Raw genomic sequence first — 27,523 nt, forward strand, 5'->3', positions numbered from 1 at the left:
CTTTTCTGAATGCCCTACGTGGCGCGCACACGCATACACACAAGCTGTCATTTTGCTTCTTCCCTGTTCCCAATCACAGGGAGATACAGGCCATTTATCCACTCACAGCACTTTTTAAATGGTGAGAGTGATAACTGGAGAACAACAGCTCCAGATTCTCATCTCAAAGCACTAATATGATGAGACGGGTGCTGGGTGCATGGGGGCAGGCAGTATAATTAAGGTCTCTCTTCGGAATGTAATCTTTTAGGGAAGAGTCTGGGCGGGGAGCGGGAGAGATGACGGGAGTGCAGGGAGAACAAAACACTCTCCATCTGGGAGCAGCGAGATGAAGGCCTGAGAGCCGGTATTCCGTTGGGGAGGTGAGGAGCGAAAAGTGAGGTAAATGGAAGGTAATGCTAGGCTGGTGAAGCCAGCCAGCCTCTTTCAGCTCCCCAGCTATTCAACTCAATCCTCTGTGGAACCCCCATCAGAGCTGGTGACTGCTCCTGGTCCCCGGAAAAAAAGATGATGGCATGAAAGGGGGGAGGGAATTGAGCAAGGGACAGAAAGGAGAGTGGGAGTAGAAGATAATGGATGTTTGTTTATTTCACACACACACACACAATTGGAGAGCAGTAACCAAGAGGATGGTCACGGTTGCTATGCATCCCGGAATATTTTAGCTTTTTTCAGGAGACAATTGCTGTTGTGTACTATTATTACAGTCAATCAAATCCGGCATTAAATTCTCATCAAACTATCAGCGATCACGTGAAATATCAGCTCGCTCATTCACGGCAAGCACACGAACCATTAGACAGCTATTATAGGTCAGGTAGATCGTGAGGCAATATGTAGAGAACCTGGCACTTATTTTATCAACCTTGTCGGCATAAATTCTCACCGCTAATCTCCCCAAAGGCTGCGCGGTTGGTTGCGCTGAATATGTTTGCATTTGAAGGTGTCACCCAAACCTGACAGGTCCTTACACTACTGCTTCCAGGAACAGGATAATTCTCGCTGCAGATGTTTCCAAGGATACACAAGGTCACTCCCTAACTAACTGAACACATGTATGCATATGTTCAGTTACTTAGGCGGTGACATCACAGGTTGTCCAAAACTTGGAAAACTTGAAGAAAGTCGGCGTGTTAATCAATTCAACAACAAAGTGTCAGGTAGCAGAAGAAATGTAATGATCCAGCAAGGATGCGAGTGATTACACGTACCTTGAAACATGACAGACATTTTCTTCTTGTAGATGGCAAAATCAGTCTCGAGGAAGACGCAGAAAATGACCCGTTTGATCTGCACGGGAAGAAGAAAAGATACGGAAGAGTAATTAACGAGCATGTTCATTGCTGAAAGGGCTCTCTGTGAATCTGATGAAGAAAAACTAACCGGACAAATTTAGATCTGACAATAGTGGTCGCCATGCGGTAATCTAATTAGTTACCCCAAAGACCATCTAAACAATACAAGCTGGGACAACTTTTGGCACATAGTACGGCACATTACATCAGAATAGGCATTATTTAATGGGGCGTGTGATAAGGGCATAAGCCTCTGTATGGGAACGGACATTAAATCAACATTAAAAGTTAAGGAATAAACTTGAAAATTACAAGAGGAGTAGCAAATTAATTATAAAGCCATAATTAAAAATGGTGAAAAGAAAAACACGGAGTAATTACATTTTGTACTGAAACCTCATTTAAATGCCACAGATACATATTTTGTGAAATCAAAAGCGCTTAATATAAAACAAGATTTTGACTTATTATTTCCTGTTTCGATGTCATAAAAAACAGTATTCTGAGAATGCTTCCCAAACTAACAACAAGGATCGTTTCATTAGCTATTAAACTTCAGTCAGACCCTGAAATATCTGGAGCCGCTACCTTTTCCCTTTAAAACAGGCAGGTCTTCTGCACTGTGTCAGTGCACTGTTATTTAGTAGGTTGTTCCAAGCATCTTGCCACAGTTCTGTCTCAGGTGCTTCTGTCTCTACGTGGAAGCAGAGCTCCACAGGGGTGGAGGGGGGGATACCATCTGTTTCAAGTTTCCTTGTTGTTTTTGTCACTGAAGTTAGTTCTTTATGCATCTGGCTTTATGCTTGCCATGCTAATAAATTTGGCCCCAATCAGACCCTCTGAAACTGTGTGATGCATAAGAGCCTAAAACAAGCCAGAGCTATAAAGTGACTTGACTGATGATGCCACAGCCTACTGTCTTCTGTTATTGCCATGGTTTTCTACTTGCTGCTAAGATAAAGTAAACAAATGTATTCTACTGTATGCCAGTGGGAAAAAAAGGTCTACAAAATTCAGCACAGGGGGTTATGAAGGCTCCTTTCTATTTTATAAACTAAACAAACAGCAGATAAATGGCGGAATGAGCTCACTGACTCCTACACTTCACTTGGCAAGAAGTTATAGTTGCAAATATTAAATATTAATTAACCTGCTATTTCCTCTGCTGTTTTTTTGGCCCAGTCTAAATTCATAATCGTTATGTTTTTCACTTAGGAACTTTAAGCACACTGAATACTGAATGGTTTCAACCTTAAAGCACAGAGAGGATGGATAGATGTTAGGTTACACAGAAGTCTGGTTGCCTGGAAGACTTAATAATATTAGCAAATAATCATGTAATCTGAATAAATCTGTATAAATGCATCAGAAAGATAAACTTTTGTTTTATTTACCTCTACATAAGTTTAATTTTTCACCTTCTAAAAGAAGAGGCCTGCTTTGGGTTTAAGACAGATCCACTGGCACTGTGTTTTCCACACTTTGACAGTGTGTCTAAAAACGATTCATAGAACTCAGAAGAAAGAGGTCACCTCTTTCAGTCTCACCCTTCTCCAGCAGAGTCTTAGATGTGCAGGCATCAGTCACGGTCACAGAGACGCATTACACACCACGGCAGCAGATAATCGCTTGACTGAATAATGGCAATTTTACACAACAGCCGTAATGCTAGCTATCTGCTCGCCATCCTCCTCCGTGCAGGATTTTATGTTCCAGTGGAATAAAGGGGGCCCACCAGCTTTACCCCCATTCCTGACCTAACCCAGCACAAGGATCCAATTCAAAGAGACACCCTTCTGGTGCTCATACAGACATACATCTATTAATAGTTTATGATCAGTGCTTTGGAGTAAATGTTAGGAGCTGCATCTCGGATGGTAACATTTTATTTTGCTAGATGTCTTGGGGGGGCTTTGTTCATAAAATGTAGACTCACTCTCTCAACCCTTCAACCCTGACAGAAAATGAAAGAATGCTTTAAGCCTCCTTTGAAGTCGTGGGCTCGCTGACAAACAGAAAAAGCAATAATACGCCAAGATAGTGCATACCACTGGGTGCTGGAAGGCCACAGGACAGCAGCTCCCCAGGAATTTCCATCACTCTTTTGTGCCGCTCCATTCTAAAACCGACTGCCCACTGTGAAACAGGATGAATCATGGATTCATGCTTTGCATCGCACAAAGAGGCTGGTGTGCGCGTGCATTTGGACACACACATACCAGGGGTGCTGATTACATTTTGCGTATGCACTATTAGATGCGATAAAATGAGAAATACTGCTCTGAGGGAATATGAGCTAAAGCCAAAAAAACAAAACAGAAAATCTTTGTATCCATGTCATGTATACGCTCTCTGTTTCTCTCTCCCCTGTCAATCTTTTTGTCTAGTTTCTGTTGCTCCGCGTCCACATTCTGCACAAGGCTCAGGCAGCGTCTTTTATTCTGCAGATCAGAAATACATTGTATGGTCTTTGACAGACATCAGCTAGACCAGGATGCCAAATGAAACCGAAAATGCCGGTGCTGAACATTGACATTCAGCCTGTATCTAAACAAAGTGTTGCAAAGAATTCATAAGAGCCAGAGAAGGTCTGATCTGTGACTCTTTCTTTAAAAAAAAAAGTAAATTTCACTAGTTTGTACCTTAAAAAAACAGAGGCAGCGTGTCACCTGCGTGCGCAGGTATTGTAGCATAGTCATCGGAAAATGATCCATCTAACAGTTTCCCTGAATAACAGTCAGACTCCTGTGCACCTGATGTTTTAATCATTATTTTACATGGACAGGGAACAACACACAAATCATTTTATGGGATGATACACATAATGTGACTGCTGTTATTCTGGAAGGACGACATGGTGAAAATTGGTTCTACAAAAAAAACATTTCTGGCCAACCAGGGTGAATGTGAGGATTAAATGAACACTGCAAAGTAAATAAACTGTTATTAAATACTTAATTTTAGATTTTTGACTTTGGAGTGGGAGATCCCATATTTCAGTTTGAGGATGTGAATCGTGCATGTGTGTGTGTGTAAAGTGTGCACCCTGTGGTTACCAAGGTTGGAAAAGTTAATGGAAGACTAATTAGAAAGCTGGGATCACTGCATGATAACCTGCCCACTCATTACTCATCGCTGATTGGAGGGATTTTTGTTAGGGTGAGCACAAAAGGACCAGGTCCCCTGGCTGTACACAGTGCGGACGGTCATATTAACAGAAATGCTGCAAAGGTTATTGAGAGAAATGATGTGTTTTCTGTCTTTGCTTAGGCATGAGTAAGCTTGTGGATGCTTTATTAAAACAAAACAGGCCCTTCTTTAATTTAAAAGCAGTTAAAGTGAAATTTAAGATATCTTTTAATGTATTCCAGCACTGTTTTAAAGGTGTTGAGATCCTAATCACAACACTTTTAAAACAGGGCTAATTAAAAATGGTGCACAATGCTTATTTTAGTAAACTTCCCACAGATGAAAATCACCAAGTGTGAGAGTGAGTGATTTAAATGATAGAAATCAAAATATTTGAATCATTGAAATTATGTTGTTTACTTCCTTTGACTTATTATGTCTTATTATAAAACCCGTATATTCACAGACTGGCAAAGTCTCTCTGCCATATTTACTTAGGCACCCCCCAATTGCATTACAAATCCTGGCTTATGAATTGTGAACTAAAAGTTGGATGGTTCTTCAACTCTTGAGCCCAAAGTTGGACTCCACCTCTGCCCATTTTAAATAAGCAAGCTTGGGCTCAGAGCAGGTGGCGATATTTCGGGAACTTGTTTTTTTTCTCCCTCTCTCTCTCTGCGTGGCCAAGTTTTAATTATGATTTGTGGATTTAGCGTTGCCAAGGCATTGATTTCCTGCATATTGGTTTTCAACACAGTCATAGAGATTCTGTTTTTGGCCTTTCACTTTGCAAATGCGATTGCTGATATTTCTTCAGATTCTCAGAATCTTTAAATATTATGTATATGATGAAATCCCCAAGTGGGAAAACATTACTGTAAACTATAAACTGTTCCACTATTTCCCATTATCTGCCGAGGCCTCTCCCTGCCTTTACTTTTGATAGATTCTCTCACTAATTAACACTTTCCAATAATATCTTAATATTTTAGAATTTGACATGATGCCTTTGAACTACGTTCAATTTAGTATCGGGTTTAAAGTATTTTCAAATTAGTTGGGTCTCTTTTTAGTTACATTTCTCACAAAATCTCAACTTTAAAGGAGACAAAGGTTGTTCAGTCTTTCATTCCTGATGAATTAGTATTAATTTGTTGTGATTTTTACAATGAAGTATGCCTATTTTCTGTTGTTTCATTAAAATGCTCTCTAAAACACTTTGTTCATCTAGCCTAATCAACTCAAAACCTATAACTCTCTATTATAATTGTGAACAAACAGGTCTCATCCAAACTGTCTATGTATGAGACTAATTAAAATGATAATGCCATGAGTTCACCCCATGCATTTGTAACTCATTAGCGTGGCACATGAAATGCTGAGAAACAAGATTTGGGAGTGGCTAGCTCTGTGACATGGTGCCAGACGCGTGTGCTGCTGTGTTCATGAGCAGCATGAGACGATATGAAATTGCCATTAGCAAACGTCTCGTGTTTTCATGAAAATCTGTACGTGATTTTTAATTTGTGTATCGGTGGTTCATCATTGTGGCATGCAGCTCACCAGGTGCAGCAGACACCTACTGGCTGGCTAACAGATAAGCTGTCATAGCTGGCCACCCATGCCCATAATTACATTGGAGGCACTGCCAGCAGAATCTGACATGCAGGATCCACGTACGCACTTTTGCTACTTGCATTTCCTTCTTGGTTCTGTCACAAACAATAATAGGGACAGGTTGCCCTAGCATGTCTCCGCCAGCTGGAGCCTGAACCCAAGGGAGAGCTGTGTCTGTGTATCCTATGCCGCCTCGTTACAGGCGCGCTGGCGGATGTAGAATCCTGAAAGCTTACATCCAGATGGACAGCAACAAGAGACTGATATACAGTATTTGTAGCAGAAATAATTAATTCCCTTTACTCAAAACATGTTCAGGGTTGTTAGTGAATGGACCCTGGGTAGAAGTAGACCTTGGCAGGTCACCAATCCATTAGCGCAGAGGAGCATATTACTGTATATACGTATACGTATATATATTTGCCTACTGGTGGTGGTCAGAGGGCCTGGTGGCGCCAGTGTCCGGCAGCCTCGCCTCTGTCAGTGCGCCCCAGGGTGGCTGTGGCTACACTGTAGCTTGCCATCACCAGTGTGTGAACATGTGTGTGAATGTCTGTGAAGGTTCTCAGTCATCCAGGTCATCGTAGTCAAAGGAGCTTGCAAAGAAAAGTGTCTGGACTTCTTTAAGTTGCTTGAAGACGTTTCACCTCTCATCCGAGAAGAACAGAACTGAAGAAGCTACTCGGATGAGAGGTGAAACGTCTTCAAGCAACTTAAAGAAGTCCAGACGCTTTTCTTTGCAAGCTCCTTTGACATGTGTGTGAATGGGTGGATGATTGTGTATAGTGTAAAGCACTTTGGGGTAAGTAAAGCGCTATACAAATACAGACCATTTACTATTTACGTACATATACTGTAAATATATACTGTATTGTGTTCGTTTTCTTTGGGTTTTATTCATCTCTGACGTTACATATGTAACATATGTGACGATATGTGACATATGGGTCTTTTACGTCAGTTATCATACACTACTAGCACATGTCATTGTTTGATACTGATTGAATAATTTCAGGGAATTATTCGTGAGACAGAAATATCTCCATAAAACGCTGCCGTCTAGCTGCATCATCAAAGCCATAATCAGTGAGCACTCGTCTCCTTTGTTGTCGGACGTGCTGGATTGGATAGAGGGTTCACTCTGAGGCAGGTGGACCATATCCAGGTTTATTACTGACGTAATTACACACAGCTGTGTCCCCCTCACCACTGATGCGCGGAGCCTGCAGCGAAGGAAAAACTCAGCTTGCATATGGCGTTTATGTATCGTCTATGTAAACACACAACCACGCCGAACCATCTAGGTCTTTCGCGACCACAATGGCGCAACGGGCCGTTGCACGTTTTGCTACTTCAAGTCTCCTTGTCGCTGTGACATCCCCCGTGCCTGCTCAGTTTATCTAAAGCAGAGATTAAGCTGGGAGCAGGGCTGACAGTAGATGCCAGACGCTGGCACTGGTTACGCAGGCAAAGCCGTGAGTGGCTCCTCCATTTGACTTTGATTGACCTCTCTGCCGAGAGAGCTCCAGCTTCACCTGCAGCAGACTGGTGAATTATCATTTCAAAGAAGTGCCCAGAAAAGGTTATCCCTTTGAACAAAATGCCTCCATCCATACATCAAAGGACGAGCTTGACAGTGGGCTTTGAGAAGGCACGGTTACGACCAAAGCCTGGAAGAAAGTGCTGAGCTCAAATTCTTACTTCCAAAAGCCAGTCGGCGTTAGATGCCCACTGTATCATGATAAGGGCAAGGGGATCGTCAATGGAGTTGGCTTAATATTGTAAAACAGACCTCCGATTTTGATAGACGCTTATGTACACAATTATGCATGAGTGCTCAGCACAGTGTGACTAAATAGAAGTGATAACATTCTGGTAAGCTGCCTGGTTATTTCATCAGTGTAAAACATCACTGCGCCGCTTCTAAGGCTGTACGCAGTGCAGAATATAAAACGTTTTGACAAGAAAACGCTGCCTTGCTAGATTTGGAAAATTCCATAAGATAATATATCAGCAATTTGTATGTTAATTCAACAAATGCTGCATGTGCCTCACATATTTTACACATTAGAGCTGAACAAATAGTTCCCACCGTATTATTCAGGCTTCATTGCTGCATGGCACTGTAGACGAAAATTGGAAGTACAGCATGCTTCAGGCATCGTGCATTTTACTGTAGCTCACATTTTCAAAAATTGTTCTCTCAGACTGAAAGAGACAGCATTTGACTTTCACAGGCTTTGAGCCGTTCCTGCCAGCTCCCACTGCCAGCAGCACAAGCTCTGTGCTATCTGATTTAAAAAAAAAAAGAAAAAAAGACATGACTTCGTCAGGGAAAAGTCACAGTTCATCTGGTGCATTTTACTTCTTTATGGACTCCTCAGTATGTTAAGAACATCCAACACAACAGCTGTAATATTCTGTAGTGGCTGCTTTACTTCTGCAAAATGAAGAAGAATGTGACTAATGGTGCAATAGCCACCGCTGATAAATTTGCCAGTTAATATGAATGGTCAAATAATTATAATGATGGAATACCTGTGTTGATTCTATAGGGAATAGCATAAGTGTGAAGGAGAAAGATCGGCTCGTTTTCTAATCCTAAAGATGAGAAGTGCAACAGCAGATGAGGTCACGAGGGAATGATAAAGGAAGGACGAATATAAGAGGTGTATCTATGATCCATGACTGCATCGGTAATGATCTGACCTCTGGACTGCCGCTGGCCTATAACAACCTATACTGATGAGGTGTGTGTGTCTGTGTTAAGGTGGAAGGAGGTGTACTGTGATAACTTCTTCAAACGCTCACGGATGCATGAAGTCAGACCGTTTTATGTAGCTAAAAAGGAAACACAATATTTCTCTTTTTGTTTTGAGTCAAGGTAATGTGGTTAACTTCTTTATTTTGGCTTCTTGAGCGTTTTACTTCAAATATCTTTCCTATTGTAACATCTTTCAACATTGCAACTAATGGCTGTCTGTAGAGCAAACACACATATTCTATGAAAAGTCCAAAGACAGTTTATTGAAAAAGGCATGGCTTCATTAAGAGATGTTACTACTAGATAGATTAAATAGATATCTACTACCTGATTTATGCTGCTGTCTTCTTCTACGCATCTTTAAATTGTGTGAAGGGATGATACCAGCTTTTCTTTACATTTCGTTTCATCCAGTTTGTCTCCACAACTGGATGAAACATATGCATTTCCTACCTCACGAAACCTTGAATTTTCTGACGCTCTGCTTATTTTCTGTTTTCCTACCCTATCGTTGCTAGCTTTTATCGCCCATCAGTTGTTGATATGCATTATCTGTTATATGAAAACACGCTTCCACATGCCCACAATTGCACTTGCTGATAAAACTGGTTGTAAGCCTGGGAAACTACTCCCCCAAAAATGCCCCACATTGCCTCTAGTGGTAACAATAAATACACTCAATGCTAGTAGAAAAAAAAAAGAACCAAAAATGAGAATGTTCATCATCCATTATCCATACAGATCCTATGACCCAGCACAGCATTTTCTTCTCATTGCCTCAAATAAAGATACCATTCCAGTTTAAACAAAAGGCATTCACCAGGCGCCACTTTCTTATAATGTTCATTCTATGCTAGGATTTCTTTCTCTGCATCTCTCATGATGAGCGAACTTCAAAACCTTTGCTTCCCTCTTAATTCCCGTATTGACCACCAGTAGGCAATGTGAAGCTGAAGGACTGGAGCTTCGTTAGGATTTGTATGTACTCATCAGCTTTCCAGGATCAGACAGAGGTTATCTTACTTGGTTATCAAATCCACTAACATTTTCATATTTCCTGTTTCTCTTTCATCAGTAACTGCTCAGCCTCTGGGAGGAGGCCAATAAGTGTAAACTCAGCTGCCTGTGAGGGAAAGTGGAGTATAGACACCCTGAACCTATAAGACCTTGCTGGCTGATGTAGTCATAACACAGTGGTTTATTTATTTATTTATTCTTTATTGTCAGATACTAGTTTCACACAAGAGCGAATACTTTTGGGTCCCGCAGCGGCAAATTTATGAAAACCGCGGTGTAATCTAAACCCAATGATGTTTACCGCTGAAAACAAAAATCTCTCTGTTTCCCAGATAAATCACTTTGGATGTTATCCCTCTGCAGTGCGCAGGATTTTGCAGCAGTCAGTGTTTGGCATGTCTGGCTTCTCCTTTTCAGCTGCATGTTTGCATTGCCTGTGCCTGACTGGTTCTGAAGGGGCTCTCCTTGGAGGAAATATGTGGTGTGATCCAGCCAGGTCCTCTCCACTTCGAGTATTACACAAAAGCTGCCAGATGAATGGAAATCCAATCACAGATCCCCAAAGCAGAATTCCCTGAACTACACACCGGCTGCCATGAACTGTAAATGGAGGACAAACAGGCCGTGGAGAGGCACAGAGGACACTGGTGATCTAAAATTTATCTTTAAAAAAAAGAAAAAGGAAATAACATATCCATGCTTCTTCAGGGAAAGAGAGTTGTGCTACAACTACTAGAAGACTGTACATTCATCCTGTGCATTACTCGTATATAACTAGCCAATACTTGAGCATGACGATGAGTGAGACAGCGTGTGGGCTCTCCTATCTCTTGCTACACGGGAATGCTAATCATTTTCTCTAAGGTGTTACCCACCTGTTTTTTCTTTTTCATTCGCTTAATGCCATAAGGTCAGGAGGCGCAGGCATTAAAAAGTACGCTTCTTCGCACACACGTTCTTCTAAGTGAAGCTATTACCCCTGTGTTACGTTTATAATAAGCCACAATTTCAGGCGGAAATATGAATATTTTTTCCCTTTTGTTACTTCAACCGGTCTATGCATTAGAATTGGCTGAAACCTCACAGAAAAGATTCATTAAAGCCCTTTTTCCCCTTTTCCCCCCTTCCAGTTCTTAACAGCGAGACAGTCTGAGTAATCCTCAATACTTCATTATTTAATGTCAAATTCAAAATCTGTTATTTTTCTTCTATCTGCCATTTAGAGACAAACTCGGAATTTAAATATTCTCATCATATTTCTAAAAACCATCCTGTGATGTCATAGGAATAGTTATCAGAGATTTTCATTACAAAAAAAGGGGACCCCGAGTATTTAAAAGAATTGTGTTAAAAGGGGCCGTTTTCACGTTAAAATACCGCGATAGCCACTGAGAGGATCTGACAGATTTACACACTGCTGAAGAAAACACAGGATGTGAGTAATGGCAAGAAATGCAACACAAAAAAGGGGAAAAAAATCCTGAGAGCAATACCATATGGTTGCGTGGGCGACATCAAACATGAAAGCAAGCCTGAAACCAGAGGTGGTGTTTGACATAACTTACAAAGTGGAATGAAGATCTGAAACGGGGACGCATTAAGCAAATTTAAAACGTCCCGTTTAATGCAAACGGTAGAGAGTGTGTTTATTTAAAGCGGCAGCCTTGTAGATTAGGACAATCACCAAAATAGAGATTATATATATATATATATGTATACTTCTTCCCACTCCCTTTCAACATGTAAATTAATCAGAATGGTTTTTTGTATGTAATTTGTATAGTATTTTTTTCTCTCTTATTTCTTTTCTAAATGTACTTGTATATTGTTCACATGTTGAAATAAATTACCAATCAATTATAGTTAAACATTATAAGACGCATAAATCGTGAATAAATAAAAGAAATGTAGGAGAATATTGACTGCAGACTATAATATGCTAAAAGGTAGTTAACACAGCTTAGTTGAACAGTACAACAATGATAGGAGATCCATCTGTTCGTGAGATAAATGAGTTTTACAGAAAGCACAAAACACAGTCAGCGATTAAAATACAGTTTTGTAGTTTTGCTTCTTTCTGTGTTGTAACTGACAGCAGGAGACTGATAGGAGGTGCCTGAAGGTGTTTGCTCTACAGATGGAAGCCTGATTAGATATTGTAGATGTAAGTGGCTCACGAGGTTTATAGCGGGTTAATCAACCAAAGCAGAGGTAAGCCATGCAGATTTGTGTAAATAAGTGTCACCCACTGAAATATTTCTTTTTGATGACAAACATCTGTGTAATAGAAGATCTCGTCACTCAAAGGCTCAGCTACGTGCTGTTATATTATGACAAAGTGGTTACCTTTACAGCTGGCCCCAACACGCACATTGCACATCTGGATATCTGGATTTCATTAGCATCTGAGATTTTAAAAAAAATTATCTAAGCATTAACAGTGAAATTTAATATGTCTTGGTATAAATTCCTGAAGGCAGATTACATCTCAGTTCTATCGTATGACTGAATATATTGAAAATGCAGATGGAGCCAAATGAGCCAAATAACTAAAACACTGAACGTGCTTTTTCTTAGTTTTTGACTTTATGTCCTGCTTGTGTTTACTCTGAATGTGAGTATCTGCAGCTTACATGTGAAAGAATTAATGAGATTGCATCCGGCTGGGATTTTACTAGCGTTTATGGCTGAGTGTTAACGTAATAAGCATCCAGCTGTGAGTGCCGTCAAGCTAAAATCCAACTTAGCTACAGATAAAAGAAAACCAAAGACCTCAAAAAGCCACCGATAACACTGAGAGCACATCGCGTTCAACTCTTCATGACCTTAAATTTAGAATACACTCCTGCAAAATGCAGAGTGAGGAAAGTCTCTTAAAAGTAATCTTTGTCATCATATATAGGCTAGCATATAGACTAGCACAATCATGAGGAGGAGGTAATACTCTTTACTCTCAGTGATTTGCATGATTTCTCTCAGACAGTAATATATCCATATTACTGTCAGTTTTCTCATGTGTATTTGCATCCTGTGCACTTCAGGGAACAGAAACACACTTAAACTCACACCCAAGAAAAATAAGGAGCCTTTTCTGCACCACTGTATGACAACGTGTTTACTGGTTGCAGATTTAGCTTATTTTTTTTCTTAAAGTTAGTAAGTAGGTAATCTTTTATCTACATATAGCAACTTTTAAGATAAATATCACAAAGTGCTTCAGAATAAAAAAGTAAAAAAAATTATAATAACTTTAGAAATATAATAGAAATTTTACTTTTACATATCAGATAATGTACATGCAGCGTGCAGAAACACGTACTAATGTGGATGCAAATAAAAGTTTAAAAGACAACAGAGAAAGTTGGAAGCCTGACTGATCAAAGAGTTCATGGAGGGTTACTGAAATAGGCGGGGCTGTGCCTTTCACACACCAAACAACAAAAACAACTTTCAAAAGTAATAATAAATTGATAAAGTGGGTCGAATTAGTGTGGAGAGGAGAAAAATCAAGCTCTGTGCTCAACTCCTGAATGTGAATCCAACCTGTCACTTGGTGCCAGATCAAAACAAAACATAAAAAATGCAGTGGCATCCAATGATTAGTTTACTGGTAAATAAGCAAAAAGCTAACGCACATTAGGGCGAGACAGAGGGATATCAGACAGTGCTGTTATGTTCTTGTTTTTTTTTCATTGGTAACTTTAGAGGGTCGTACCTCTAGAGACATGATGACTTCGCAGGGGGTTAAACTGGATTTTACCACAAGCAGCAGCCTTTGTCCTGTCAGTTTGAGGCTCAAGGATCAAATGTGATAGTTCATAGAAACAAAGGCACTGTATCAGATGAAGTTTCTAAATGAAAATTTCTTAAACAAACAAAAACAGTGAAATTCTAGAGTAAGATATCTCAAATAAAATCTGTCTAAAAAGCTGGACAGCAGCTGTGAGAAGCCAATCTTTGTCAAGTTTGTTTTAGAAATGAAACAATATTAACTTTTGAAACAACCACAAACTTTTCAGATTTTGATGAAGAAACACATTTTTAAAAAAAACTGAAGAAGAAAAATGATGATATACCTAAATACCCCAAAACAGGCCTAAACCTGTAAACAATGCAATGGCAGAGATGCTTATTAAGATTTGTATTTTATATATATTATATCTAAATATATTATAACAGTTTGCAATGATGACTGCTTCACTCGCAGTGCCTTCACTGCAACAACTGCAAATGTGTGCAGTACATCCACTGTTTGCTGTGCAGAAGAGTGTTTAGGTTAATAAGGCTAGGTAAGATCGCAATGGCACGCCAGAAGATGTAAATAATTACTTACTGAGGCTGTGCCACCTGTGCACACAGACCCTCGCTCAGTTCAGACAGCATGGAGCCTGCTGCTATGTGATGCTATGGCTAAATAATAGAAGCAAAAAAGAGAAGGAGAGGAAAAAAATGTGTTTGTAAGACAGCGTCTGAAGGTGGCAGGTTCAGGGGTATAAATAAAAAGAGGTGTTTGTATTAGAAGAAAAAGAGCTGTAGAGTAGAAGGGGAATCTCTACAGCAACCAAATTAGTGCGAGATGTTGTGGTAGTCTGTGTGAACAGTCATACAGCACATATACAGACTTGTGCTTTAAAGCTTTCTGAGTCTCTTCCAGCTTTCTACAAATATCCCAAGGAAAACTCTAATCAATAGTGTGTCCTTTTTGGTCAAGCTGTCGCTTAGAAAATCAATGACCTCCCGTTGCCCAGCAAACTGTTTTCCACACTGTCTCCTGTAATCTTCCTTAAACTTGACTAGAACCAAAGCAAGAGCCAGTTGTCTTCCAGCCTAATACTTCAGTAACTACCCACAGGAGATGGGTGACACTTGGCGACAACTGTGTAACATGGGCTCTGTGAGCTGCTGTAATTAATTATGCTAATCCAACATTGCTTTATATGTGCACTTAGAAAAAGACAAACAAGGATAAGTAGGAGAAGAAAGCATACTGCAGAAAGGGTATATGATGAATGAGCAGACTCACCAAGTGGCTAATGCCAGGGGATGAGAACGAGCCCCCCCCCCACACCTCACTATTGGTAATACTTTAATAAACAAGGACATCCACAGCCCTCAAAGTAATATATCCAGTCTAGGTGAGCTACTAATTACTGTTTCTGATAAATACAGAACGTTAAAGAAGTGTCTAGGGACTAATTAGATCAATGGAATAAGAGTCACTAAGCATGCAGTGCTATCACATGGGACTGTGGAGTAAAGAGGGAGAGCATTCTGTCATGTGGCAGAGACCCAGCTGGTTCAGTCTTAAGGAAATCCTGCATGCTTTATCAAGAGGAAAACATGGACCAATATAAATCTCGAGATCGAAAAATAACAACCAGTGCATGAACCAGGAGGGAAAAATAATGCATAACGCGTGGATAATTGCAACTTTAAACAACATCTGAGCTATAAAGATGAACAGGGACAGGCTCTACGAGGGAGTGAAGTAATGTGGTGTGAAAGCCTGTCTTAACCGCACCTCTAACCCGGTCCGGGCGGACACTAATTTTCTTACTTCTACCTCATTCTCAGAAATGGGTCAACCCAACACCACACATGGAAAATAAACTCTTGAGATAAATAGTTTAAAGCAATTTACAAAGTTGCTGTTACGTTTCACGGAGTGCAAAATCATTGGAAAATACTATTAAAAAGAACCCCTAACATACTCCATACAGCCATATGTAGGGTCGGAGTAGCACGGAGGAATAAAGCCCATATTGACCCTTGACCTCTGGAAGCGTACTTCTATATTACCATTCTGCATGCCTGTGCTTTGACCTTTTCAAATCCCTCTTTAAAGGTTGCGTGCTCCTGTGTCTGTGTGCCGCGCAGGCTCTGCAGGAGAAGCTGGCTGACTGACCTACAAAGCTATTGTATTAAAAGAACCATATTTATCACCGCTCTCCACACCACTCTGTTCTACCTGCTGCTCGGAGAACATAACCCTTCCTCAAACTCAAGTGCTCCTCCACTCAGCACTTTGGAAAGCTTTTTAGGCATGATTGGTTAGAGGGATCTCTGAAAGGAAGCCCATCGCTTGGCTGCACTGAGAGGTGAAAATGGCATTGAGGAGCCACTGAAAATTTAATCTGTCTGTGATATGTCTGTGCTTGGACATACGAAACACAAGGCTGAGCAAGTATAGGCCAACACTGATCGCTTATTACAACAGAACTGTGTCAGGTCCTTTGAACTTTCAGTGTTCTTTACACATGCATTAATATTTATCTCAAATCTTCATAGACCCAGATTCAGTGAAATGGAAACCATCAGGGCAAAAACATCTTTTTCTTATTTTGTTTTCTGCGTTTTTAGAAAAAGTCCAAGTCTCAAGAACAAAGTTGGAATATCAAGAATTAAGATACCACTTCATTCTCAATATTTCTATTTTATTGTTGAAATCCCAAATTTCAAAGATGTTCTTTACTCACATTTGAACCTACGGCCAATTTAAAATCCCCAGTTAACCTAATCCCATGGATGTCTTTTGGCTATGGGAGGAAACCGGAGCACCCAAGGCTCTGATGACGACTTAGCATTGCTGGAGCACTCGCTAGTTGCATCCATGTCACAGTAAGAGCATGACTGATGCGATTTATGGTGGTAAAGGAGGGCCTTATGTATCTGGTTAAAAGGCTCGATCCAAGATACGACATCCCAGTTTCAGTTTTATCATGTGAAGAGTTACAAGATGAAGGTACTTTAGGTATTGTTTAGTTTGTTACTTTAGTTACTTTTAAACTAAAGTGTTAAGCAGATATTTTGTACTTTTGCTTTCTAGGCAAGCAAACATTCATTTTGTTTGCACTAATAAAAACTTCTTGCTGCAAGTCTTTCTGTATTTTTTAGCTATAGCATCATAATTATCACTATCACAAATTCTCTGGAAACATCACAATGTAATTTTGAGGCTATATTTCCCACTCTGGCTGAATATAAAGGATTATTAACCTGCATGTGCAAGTTAGGAACATGACCTTTCGGCTAAAGCTTTTATGCTTTCAGACAACTGAAGCTGAGAAGATTGCAACAGATGAAGAGCTCAAAAAAAAAGGATGGAAATCCAAAACAACAAAGAGAGAATAGGTAACAAAGCAGGCTAGAATGATCTCACCTCTACTCTAACCCCCGAGCCAATTTCCTGATGTACTGTGAAATGTGTTTGCAAGTTTTGGTTTGATTGCAACAGAACATTCTCTATCTGTCTTCCTCCCAGACAGAAACAAGACATTTGTATAAATAAATCAAACAGAAGAGAAGGAAAATTGTTCTGAAGCCGCAGTTGACCACAGAAGAGGTCATATTAAATCAGGCGGCTCTGATTTAGCAACAAAACAAAACAATTAGTTGGAAACAGTCTGTAACCAAACGTAAAGGCGCCCAAGGCAAACAGAGCTCCCAGTTCCCCATAATTCCTCCAATAATCTAATTAAGATACTAACTGGAACCATGGCAAGCTAATGAGAGGACTATGACACGTCTGCACTCCGAAGCACTCGCTCGCTTTATCTTTGTGCGCTGGGAAAATAGAATTATTTCCACAAATGCATCTTCAGTTTGATATCCGTTCTCTCCTGGAATGGTTTTGTTTTGCTTGGCCTATCTCATCTGTTCATCTCCACTTCAATCTTTTTGTTAATTCTTGCAAGACGGAGACGCAATACAATTCAATTTGTAGGATTAAAAAATAGAATTTTCTAGAAAATGTAAGTGGGTTAAATAAACGGCGGAACTTCAACAAGTACATATTGCAGTATGGTCCTTTGTCAGATATTTATAGCTCAAAGTGACAGTGGTGTGCTCTGATATGTCTCTCTCCGCGGGGATATGGCTGTGGCTCGGTACTGACACAGAGTGCATCAGTGTCCTACTGTCTTTGTGACCTAAACATACAGAGAGGCATGTTGACAATAGCGATCACGCAGCGGCGACACGCTGTCCGTTGTACATCCTTTGCGCTGTGCGCTGAAACAAAAACCTTTAATTCAAGTGTGCGCTCGACGTTTGGGTTCTCATTTTATTTTGGCTGACGGCCAAAATGTTGATTTGAACTCGGTAGGGTTGGGTACATTTAAAAACCGAGGCAGATGGTAAGATGTAAGAATCCGAAAGGCAAACTTCACTTCCTGCTTTGCGGTTTCTGCAGGTCGGCGGGGTCAGCAGACAGCTTTTCTCCTGCAGCCCATGCTGCACACACGGAAACACAGCCGGTCAACTCTTTTATCACTATGACATATTGAGAATGAAGCTGAGAAGAGATCACAGCAGCTCAAGGGAAATGCAGACCTGAGAGGTATATCTCTCCTGCATTCACTTAGATAAGCCACCGAGTCTGACAGCGCTTTCATTTCTGCACCTTTCTTATTTCATTTGATTGAGTTTTAATAGGTTTCTGGGGATAACATCCCTGTGTTTTTCGATTTTTTTAAAAAAATTACGATTCAGCACGACATAGTGAAGCCCTTCTGTTTTTGTAGCACGAGTCTATTGAAAAACGACGCCGGGTTTTTATGAAAAAGGAGTGCAGACTTCAGAAAGGAATTTATTTGCTCATTGATCTTTCAGCTACAATCACAATGTCTTATTCTTCATCTGTGCTGCTCGATTCAAAAAAATTTGCTTTACAAAGAACAAGTAAAACAGCCAAAATAAATAACACAAAGCTGGGAAATGAACGGGTGAGATGGTTTTTCATGAAGCCCAAGGAAAAAACTGATAATGCCACGTACTACGCACGATGTTCACCGTATAATCTGAACACTGAGGCAGAAAGAAAATGTATACGGAGGCAGTATAAACTGTCACAACATAGAGTGATAACCCAAATTTACATTTTTTTAACCTATTGAAATTCATCGTGGTGTGTTATAATTGGCATACTTTTGTAATTGTGGCAACTGCATGAATATGAATGAAACAAAACTACCATATATATACATATACTATATTTTACATCAGCAGGCACATCTATCTTTCAGCACACCCCAATTAAATTTGACATTCAGTTTTTGGCAGCTTTGAGCAAGCGGTGTGTGTGTTTATGAATATGTATTCCTTTACGGTGTCAATTAAGCATTGGATAAACGTCCATGATACGCTTTTCATGAGCTTAAGTGTAGTCAAACTAATTCTAATTAGCTGGTTTATACGAGCGGCTCAGATTAAGCAGAAAGAGCTGTGGATGTCCCATCGGCGCAAGGCTAAAGCCCATATGTGGGACTGTGTATGTTTTGCAGGAATAATAAATCGTCTCACATGTTTTACACTTCAGACTTGTTCGGTTTTAGTGCTTTAGAGGATTGGCTTGCCAACATTGTCGAGGAAAAAAAACCCCAAACATCTGTAACACATTTAGAAAGTTGATAGTTGATGTGCTTTAGACGGTGTCATTTAAACATCCCAGGTTATGGTGTGTTATAAGAATGCCCAGCTATCCAGGTGCCAGGGGACATTTACTAGACTCCCAGAGGGTTTGTGAGAGAAAAGAGGATTTTGAAGTTTCACAAAAAAGACAAAAAACAGGCATGAAAACCTCTCCACCTAAAACTGCAGGAAATCTTCCAGAATGAGGATTAAGGTTCAACTTCCATCTGTGTGACGGACAGGCGAGTACTTAGCACACAATTATAATCCTTTTAAAGCTAATAAAAACACCATCATGCTGTTTCAGCATGAGGTGAGCTAGGCTGGGGCTCCCTCTGATTGGCTGCCGGCTGATGAGAGGTACACATCATAACTACCGCGCCGGTCCCCACAACAGCCTTGGGCTTAAAGGGGCAGAGGTCAGACCCGGGATCACATCAATCACACATCCACTGTGAATTCTACAGGAGCTAATTCAGCAACTAATTTATCTGGGATGGCTCCAGCCTCATGGATGTTGCACAGGTCTTTATTGCTCTGTTGAGGAGAGAGCAACTCCTGTGTGTCTGCTTCAACGGCACGAGATCAAAATAGGCTCGCTACAGTCTGACGAAAATACTAATAAGATGAAATCCTTATTATATACACAGGCACTTAGAGAAAACCGCGAGTAACAGTTGAAATCTGGCTTCGTGCTACTGCAGGACAACCGCTTTCATCTGCCCGCACATCAGGGAACTCATTAGAAAGCCAGTCTTTCACTCCAAAAACTCAACAGAACCTCAGAAAACATCTGTCTCTGTATGATACCTATCCCTCCAGCACCATCCACGCCCTGCCCAACAACTCAGGTTAGTGGGTTAATTGGTATTAGTGACACTCTCACCTCACATGTGTGATGCAGCGACATCTAAAGTAATGAGTTGACAAAGCTCTTTCTTTTTGTAATGTCCTGTTCTTCGAATGACTTAACTTAACCTTTTGTATAATTCATAAAACAACATCAAAAATACATTATTCACAAGGAAATGGTTGTTTTTCGGATCAGTTCGTGTTTCTCCAAAGCCTTTGGCGCAGGCACACTGAGCTTGCATTGGGAACAAAACTACAAAACACCTCCAGGAGCATGAATAATGTTGAAAAGTAAACGGATATGAGACATCTTATCACTATCCTCTAGTGAGGGAGGCAGGATAAAAAGGGTGACAATGAGTCAAAGGTTCAAGATGCATTTAAAATGTGCCAAAGACAATTTTCTGTTGTTCAGTTTTTGTCTGAAGATATATAAACCTATCGCAGATGTTGTGCCTTTATCTCTGCTGTTTGAATGTGAACGTGAGCCCGGAAGATGAAAATATTTACTCTCTTGCTAGCAGTGGATAATGGGTTGTACCCTTGAACCAATGGGTTTGCGAGAGGAGAACAAAAGAGCACATTGGTGAAGAATCAGTACTGAAGATAATATGAGCTGGACCCGGTGAATCAGCATGGGTCCGGGCTTTGTGACCTGTCACATTCAGACAAAAACCAGTTACTTCAAAAGATTAAGGGGAGATTCAGGCTCTGCCTCTGTTCTCCGTCTGTAACTGAAAGGTTGTCCTTCAGATCCGTCCTGCATGCCACAAATCACAAACCAGCGTCTTGAGAAACGGCCGCGAGCACAGTCCTTAGAAGTGGATTGTGAAGAAACCTGATGTAAGTAAGTGCAGCTGCCAGCTCATGTGGTTTTGTTCACTGAACTCGACTTGCAAGACGAGAAGTGGAGAAGTACAGCGTGGATTTAAATAGCTTTACCATACAGCTTTGGGTTTGTTTTTTACCTCCGTTTGAAAATTAACCTCTCGAAAAGTGCATTCAACATCTGATCAAACGTTTAAAGAAGCGCTGTAAGTGGCGCATCTGAATAATTACAATTTATATTTGGTTTCTGAAGGTAGCATCAAGTCCTTTTAGCATCTGCAAATCTAGAATACACCGAGGCTGACAGACATCTTGACATCACACCTAATCTGCCAACATTACAAAAAGGGTGCTGCAACAGAAAAGAATAAATGCCTCTGTTCATGGAAGCTGAATCCACGGTCTCTCCAGGTTAGAGCAACTGTGCCATTTTTAAAAATAACAAATACAGACACGCTGCCTACAGGGACCCAAAGCTTTTACCCAGAACTCTAACAGCTATAGCAGGGATATCACACCGCTGATGGATACTTTCAAATCAGATATGAGGCTTGGTTTCTCAAGTGTGTTACTTCATAACCCTTCAATTATATATCTTCATAACATTGCGCCTTTATTGTCAGATGTGATGTTGATAAATGTCACAAACTGCAAAGAACACAATGGCTGCAGATGCTTTTGACTCTGCGGAAACAACGGTAAACCCAGACAAAACGAGAACGCGTCAGAGGAAGTTAGATGAAATATTGCGACAAGCATTTTACAATCACCCCTTAAATACATATAGATGTATTTTAAATTACAGCATCTCTGTTCCTCTATAAATTATGCATAGAGTGAATATCATCTAGTTCATAGTAATTTGACTGCTTAAATGCCTGTTTTCCATCACATTCCAGGCTGGGATAGTGGGCGTGGAGATGAACTCTAATGAGTAAGACACACTTACATCCAGGCTATTCCATCCACTTTATGCTTTTGAAATTACATTAACCTTTTAGACACAAATTTTCAGAGGATTTTGAAGGCAGCTAAGTATTGCATCACTAATTGACTGCTTAGTAGAGGAAATGTGGTGGAAAATGACAAGATTATTAGATACAGAGTGAGAATGTAATGGAGTGCTGAAGAAAGAGCTCGCTGATAACACCTTCAAAAATGCCAGCAAATAACAGGAAAGCTGCAGCGGAAAGCCTTTTGTATGAGGGGGGAAAAAAACAAGACATTTCGACAAGGGGAAAGTCACAAATGGACACCCACACAGGTTAGGTCATGTTTTGAGCGAAAATGTGAAAAAAAGATGACTATCTCAGAGAAAGAGCTGAATCCACACAGGTCATTTTTGTTGCCCTCACCTTAAACATGTTTAATTCAATAAGAGCGTCATACTATTTTAATAAAAGGAAAGGCTTGCGGCTTAAATAACTTTGTTTTTCTTCCACTGAGCCCCCCTCCCCATATCACATTTCTAAATTTCAGCCACCCCCCCATCCCCTGCAGGAACACTTGTACGTTTCAGTCAGTGTTCAGCAGGCTGCATGGGTCCCCCTCCTTTAACTCTTACCACATGTGACCTGACTGAAGCCATACTGCACAACAGATAAAGCTTCTGAACAACACTGCCTTGCTTATCTCCCCGTTCAATTTTCCCAATTACTATGAAATAAAAGATCAATCAAGAGAGTATTACTGACATGCTGTACGACAGGCTTTACACGGCACACTCTCACAACTTTAAAGAAAAATCCAAATCAATTTAGATGAAGTATTGATATGGATTGAGTTGAAGGGGGGGAGAGGTGACTGATATACAGAGGGCATAAGAAAGTATTGCAGGAGATGATGTGGGAGAGACGTTTTTCATCTTCTCGCACAAAGGCAGCTATGAAAGTCTGCTGTGGCACGTGATTCCCTGTCACACTGACACAAGATCCTAAACGCCGTATGTGAAATATTTATGAATAAATTAATTGTTCTATGGGATGTGGCTGGTGCTAGACTGGCACACATTCATTTCTATACTTTTCTATTTTTATTCACTATAAATCAGAGCGCTGCCACATTTGTCACGTTGTGACCTGTTAATTTACTCCCCATCAAATTCAGCCGCATTTCTCCTTGTATAATATTTCTGAAACTACCCGTGTCGCGCATTAAAACAACGATGAATGAGTGTGATTACAAGCGCTAACGCCGGCCTTATTGTTTTACATGGTACACTGCACAAAAACAAGGGGCGACAGTCGCTGCGCGGCACAAACACTGCTGCAAGTAAAGACTGGCTTAAGCAAATGAAGACGTACTAATTCTGATATGGGCCATGAAATACTGTAGATTATCGTTGGTCGCGGAGAGGAGTTAATCAGTTTGCCAAGTGAATGATGAGGAGAGCTGAAGAGAGGTCTCCCACTTGCTCGCCCTATTATCCGGTGGCACGCAGAGAGGCTACCTGGTGTGAACACACAGGCTTTCGTGGCTGTGCAGTGGGCAGCGGCTCACGCTGGGCACCCCGCGTGCATCAGATAATTGGCAGAGCATCGCCACGTGAAGCTGTGTGCCGAGGGGACGGCGTGCGGAGAAAAACACACAACTTTAGCAGATGGTTCGTCTGATGAACAAACAGCATGCGGACAGAGACGGAGCGGCAGAAAGAAGTGAGAGCTTCCTCGCTATAGAAGAAAAGCATTAGTCAGAGAGGAAAAGTAAATGGATGTTTCTCTGTGTGTGCGTTTGCACTTCCTGACTGACAACACAACAAAAGTGGAAAGATCTAACACTGACTGACAGCAGATTCGTTCATTATCACACGGCATTGGGTTCTATCAGCATTTCCTAACAATCCCAGGTGTCAGAAAATCAAAAGGCAGTTGAGCAGCCATGCAGGGAGGAGAAAATCAAATATGTCACAGAAATAAGAAAACACTACACATTGGGCTTTTGACGACACAATAAACAAGCGCACTGAGCAAATAAGAGTGTAAAGACTGCGACAACGGCAAAAAGGGATATCATTACAGCCCTTCAGCAGCTTTATTTCACAGTATGGGTCACAAGAAGCAAGCTAACAGCGCTGAATCAATGTGACAGGGTTAATGACTGTTTCTCTCTTCTAAACTCTGGCTGTGGAGCAGCTGGGCCTCGGGGACCCCAGGTGACAGTTAGACTTTCTGTCATATCCGCCCAGTCACACACCATTTCTTCACCTCACTTCACCGCCATGATGCTACGGTGCTTTCTCCTCTGACACCGGCGCTCAACCGGTTCTGGTGGTCAGGCTCGGCTAAACTAGCGCTCCTAATTTCTTGGTTTGTTTAATCCTAATTGTGTGCCAGATGGGTGAAGGATGACACGCGGCACAATAACAGCAAAATCAAAGGGGGATTATTTTATCTATTTCCCCCTCCCCACACATGATTGTGGAGATACTGCTTGCATAATATCATGCACATGCAGCACATTGCCACAGTATATAGCTAAAAAAAACAGACAAATATGTATATCTGCATTGACTTCTTTAATTTTGATATTTCATTTCTTTGTACATTTATTCTGTTTGTTGTCACTAAACACCGCCTCTGCATTTCACGGAACATTCTGGAAAAACGATTAAAGAGGCATTGTGAAGTTTGAGTCTTTAAAGCTATCATAGCGTGTGATTATATTCTCACTGTCGCAATATAGTATGTAACCTGCAACTGTGTGTATAAGTAGAGAGAATTGCATAAACCGTGTTTAAGTTGTTCTATTATTAGTTTAACTTGAATCCTTCAGCCAAAATGTCAGATGAGATATGTGCAGCCATTCATTTAGACTAAACAGTTATACCAGCCAACTCTGGACATTATAGAAATGCAGCACAGGCCTGTCAAGTTTCCATCTGTTTTAGGCCACAAAAATGTAGATTCAGTCCACATATACTGCAGCCAGGAAAGAAAGCAGTCTTCCACCTGGTGGAAGCATCTTATTTGTATTTTTTATGTTCATTTTTTCCTTTCCAAGGGGATGAAAATTTTGATTTGGAAGCCATGAATCTTTTTGTGTTTTTATTTTTATTTTTGAGGGGGTTAAGTATTCAGCAACAATGGAAACAGTTCCAGCAGCGTGGGGTCGAGAGCAAAACACCAAGAAATGTGCAGCTGTGGCGTGCTACAGGCAAGGAGAGCCAGAGAGACAACTAAAAGTCAAAGAGTTTGGCGACAGCGGGTGAATTCTGTCCAGCAGTACGAGCTTTGAGTTCCTGATACATAGACAGGTTTTATGTTATGATAAACTTTATTATTACTTTTTAAAATATAATATAAAGAAACACTACTTTGACAATCACGCAAAAGCGGAATACTCAGAGGGTAAATTCCAACAGAAAGCCAAACCTTAAGGCTAAATGTGACAGAAAACTGGGTGTAAAACTGAAAATGACAACGAATGCTGGATAATAATGAAAGACTAAAATCAAGGGAAATGAAAGACTGCTGTGTAGGACTGGTTACTGTCAGTTGTCTGCACTGCCTTGCAGGGTGCTGATGATGCCGGTGGTGTAGCAAAGGACCAGAGAGGATTGAGTGAGCCTAAATGATAATGGCATATCCACAGTGTTTGTGCTAGCTTAGACGCCCATGAAGAAAGACAACTAGTGCTGGTGTAGCTCCAGAAAATGGGGAACAGTTTATTCTTTCCCTCCATAGCTTCAGAAACTGTTGCACATCAATGGCTTTAATTCCCCCCCCCTTTTTTGTATTGACCTGCCAGAAAGTTTTATTTTTCTTGCTCTTGGTCTGGCAACTAATTTATTTGTCATATTTTTAATATCCTTTTGTCTTTTGATGTCATTTTTCGTCCACTATTTTTTGGACTCTCTTCTTGTATTTTCTTGTTAGCTCCCTCTTTGTTTCTGCCAACCTAAGTAGAAAGACCACCAAATTTTTACCCTTGTTCTCTTTCCTATTTCATTACCTCCAATTCCCCCATTTTGCCCTAAAACGTCTTTTTAACAAAAGTCTACAGAGTTGTGTTTTTTTCTCTCCAGTTTTTGAGGTGAAAAAAATCTTTGTCAAAGCAAAGGCTAATGCTAGTTAGCTATCTATCTATTGACTAGCTGTTAATTTCAGGGTAACTATAGTCAGTGTTCTGCAGAAACAGTGGACAGGTGCTAATATTGTGGATGACTATATCATTTCATTATTAATTAATTAAAGACCCACCAACTGCAATCGTTGTTGCTTTAGAAAAGAAAGGAGTTCCCCACAGCTTTTACAGCATGTTAGCTCAGCTAAAAGTCACTGGCAGTAGCAGGTAAGAGGGGGGTGTTCCTATAAAACATAACCTTACTATAAATACTGAACTATGAATAGCTGGAAAGAATTGTAGTATTTTTACTATCATTATTTTATGCTGGTAACGCCACAGTTAATTCACATTTTTTCTTTTGAAATGATGAGCAATAAAGGAAAGCTTGACTAAGATGGTGAGTGAATGCGTGTGGATGACTGTACGTTACATGAGGAACAGCGTGTGAACCAACTCCATGTGTGTTTGACCACACTTTGGAAAAGCTGCTGATTTAGTGCAAAAGGCCATCTGTGCCATTTTCCCTGACCTTCATGGGAATGTGGCTGCGAGAGCGAGCAATTCCCTCTGTAGCTTGGCTGCGTTTTTATGTGTGTGTGTTTCTGTACGATTGCATTCGCGTGTACATATTTGCCTGTGTGTGCGAGAGCCACACAGAGGATCAAAACGCTCTTGTGAAGCTCTGAGTGTATACACTTCACAATGATATGTTTCATTGTAGATTTTGGGATTTTCTATTTGTCTGCTGGCTGTTATCTTCACTCCACTTTGAAGAGGTCAAACACAATTGCCACCATAAATAAACAGACAACGTTACAAAAATTGTTGAATTAAACATGCCCTAAAAAATGCTGCTCATGATTTGCTTCTTCTCCTAGGCGGAAAGTGTCTATTGGCTTCTCACTGTGTTTGTGTATGTGTGTGAGACCTCCTCCTGATTTACTCCTTTTTGCCCTGGTCACAGCACTTTGTCAGTACAGCTTCCACCATTCAGGAACACATCAACACCCAAGGACAGTCCACAGGCCTGGCTGGTCAGCCTGAACAAAATCCAAACAAATAACCTTCCCCGCTGTCACCGATTTACAACTGTCTGACAGCACTGCCCACCAGAGGACGGCGACTACACAGCACAGTAGGGATAAATCACCCCTACCTGTTCCTCCTCACCTTTGATTCGGCGAAGCAGAGTTAAGAGCATTACCATTTTCACAAAAGCAAAAGAAATCAGAACGATGTTCCTATTTAAAACGTGCCATTTAACTCATCTGGCCTGAGTCATTGTCCCGATACTGTCGCAGGACAGAATAAACATAAGACATTAGCAGGCAGAGTGACTCTTGCAGATGTGACCAAGTTGCCCCACTTTCTATCACATGCTCCACAGTTTTCTGTGCCCGAGGAGCCTGTTTCTCTTCTCTCCTTCCCTTCTGCGGACGAGGGCAATGCTAGTGCGAGTTGTCCAGGGAATGGCGAGCAGAGTACTTCCCAGATGGGCTGCCGCTGCTGAAGGGGGTGTAATCATCGCCATGTTGCCTTGAGCACGGTG

General features: G+C 40.8%; 1 protein-coding gene across 1 annotated transcript in view; it reads right to left on the bottom strand.

The window, feature by feature from the left end:
• Window positions 1–27,523, bottom strand: part of macrod2 (mono-ADP ribosylhydrolase 2) — a 399,252-nt gene that overhangs the window by 34,310 nt on the left and 337,419 nt on the right. Inside the window, exon 9 of the mRNA XM_005749337.2 lies at window positions 1,212–1,290. Within this exon, the coding sequence (XP_005749394.2) occupies window positions 1,212–1,290 (79 nt within the window). The remainder of the gene's footprint in view (window positions 1–1,211; window positions 1,291–27,523) is intronic.

The sequence above is a fragment of the Pundamilia nyererei genome, unplaced genomic scaffold, assembly GCF_000239375.1.
Source record: "Pundamilia nyererei isolate P.nyererei 1_Seehausen unplaced genomic scaffold, PunNye1.0 scaffold00241, whole genome shotgun sequence".
NCBI lineage: Eukaryota > Metazoa > Chordata > Actinopteri > Cichliformes > Cichlidae > Pundamilia > Pundamilia nyererei.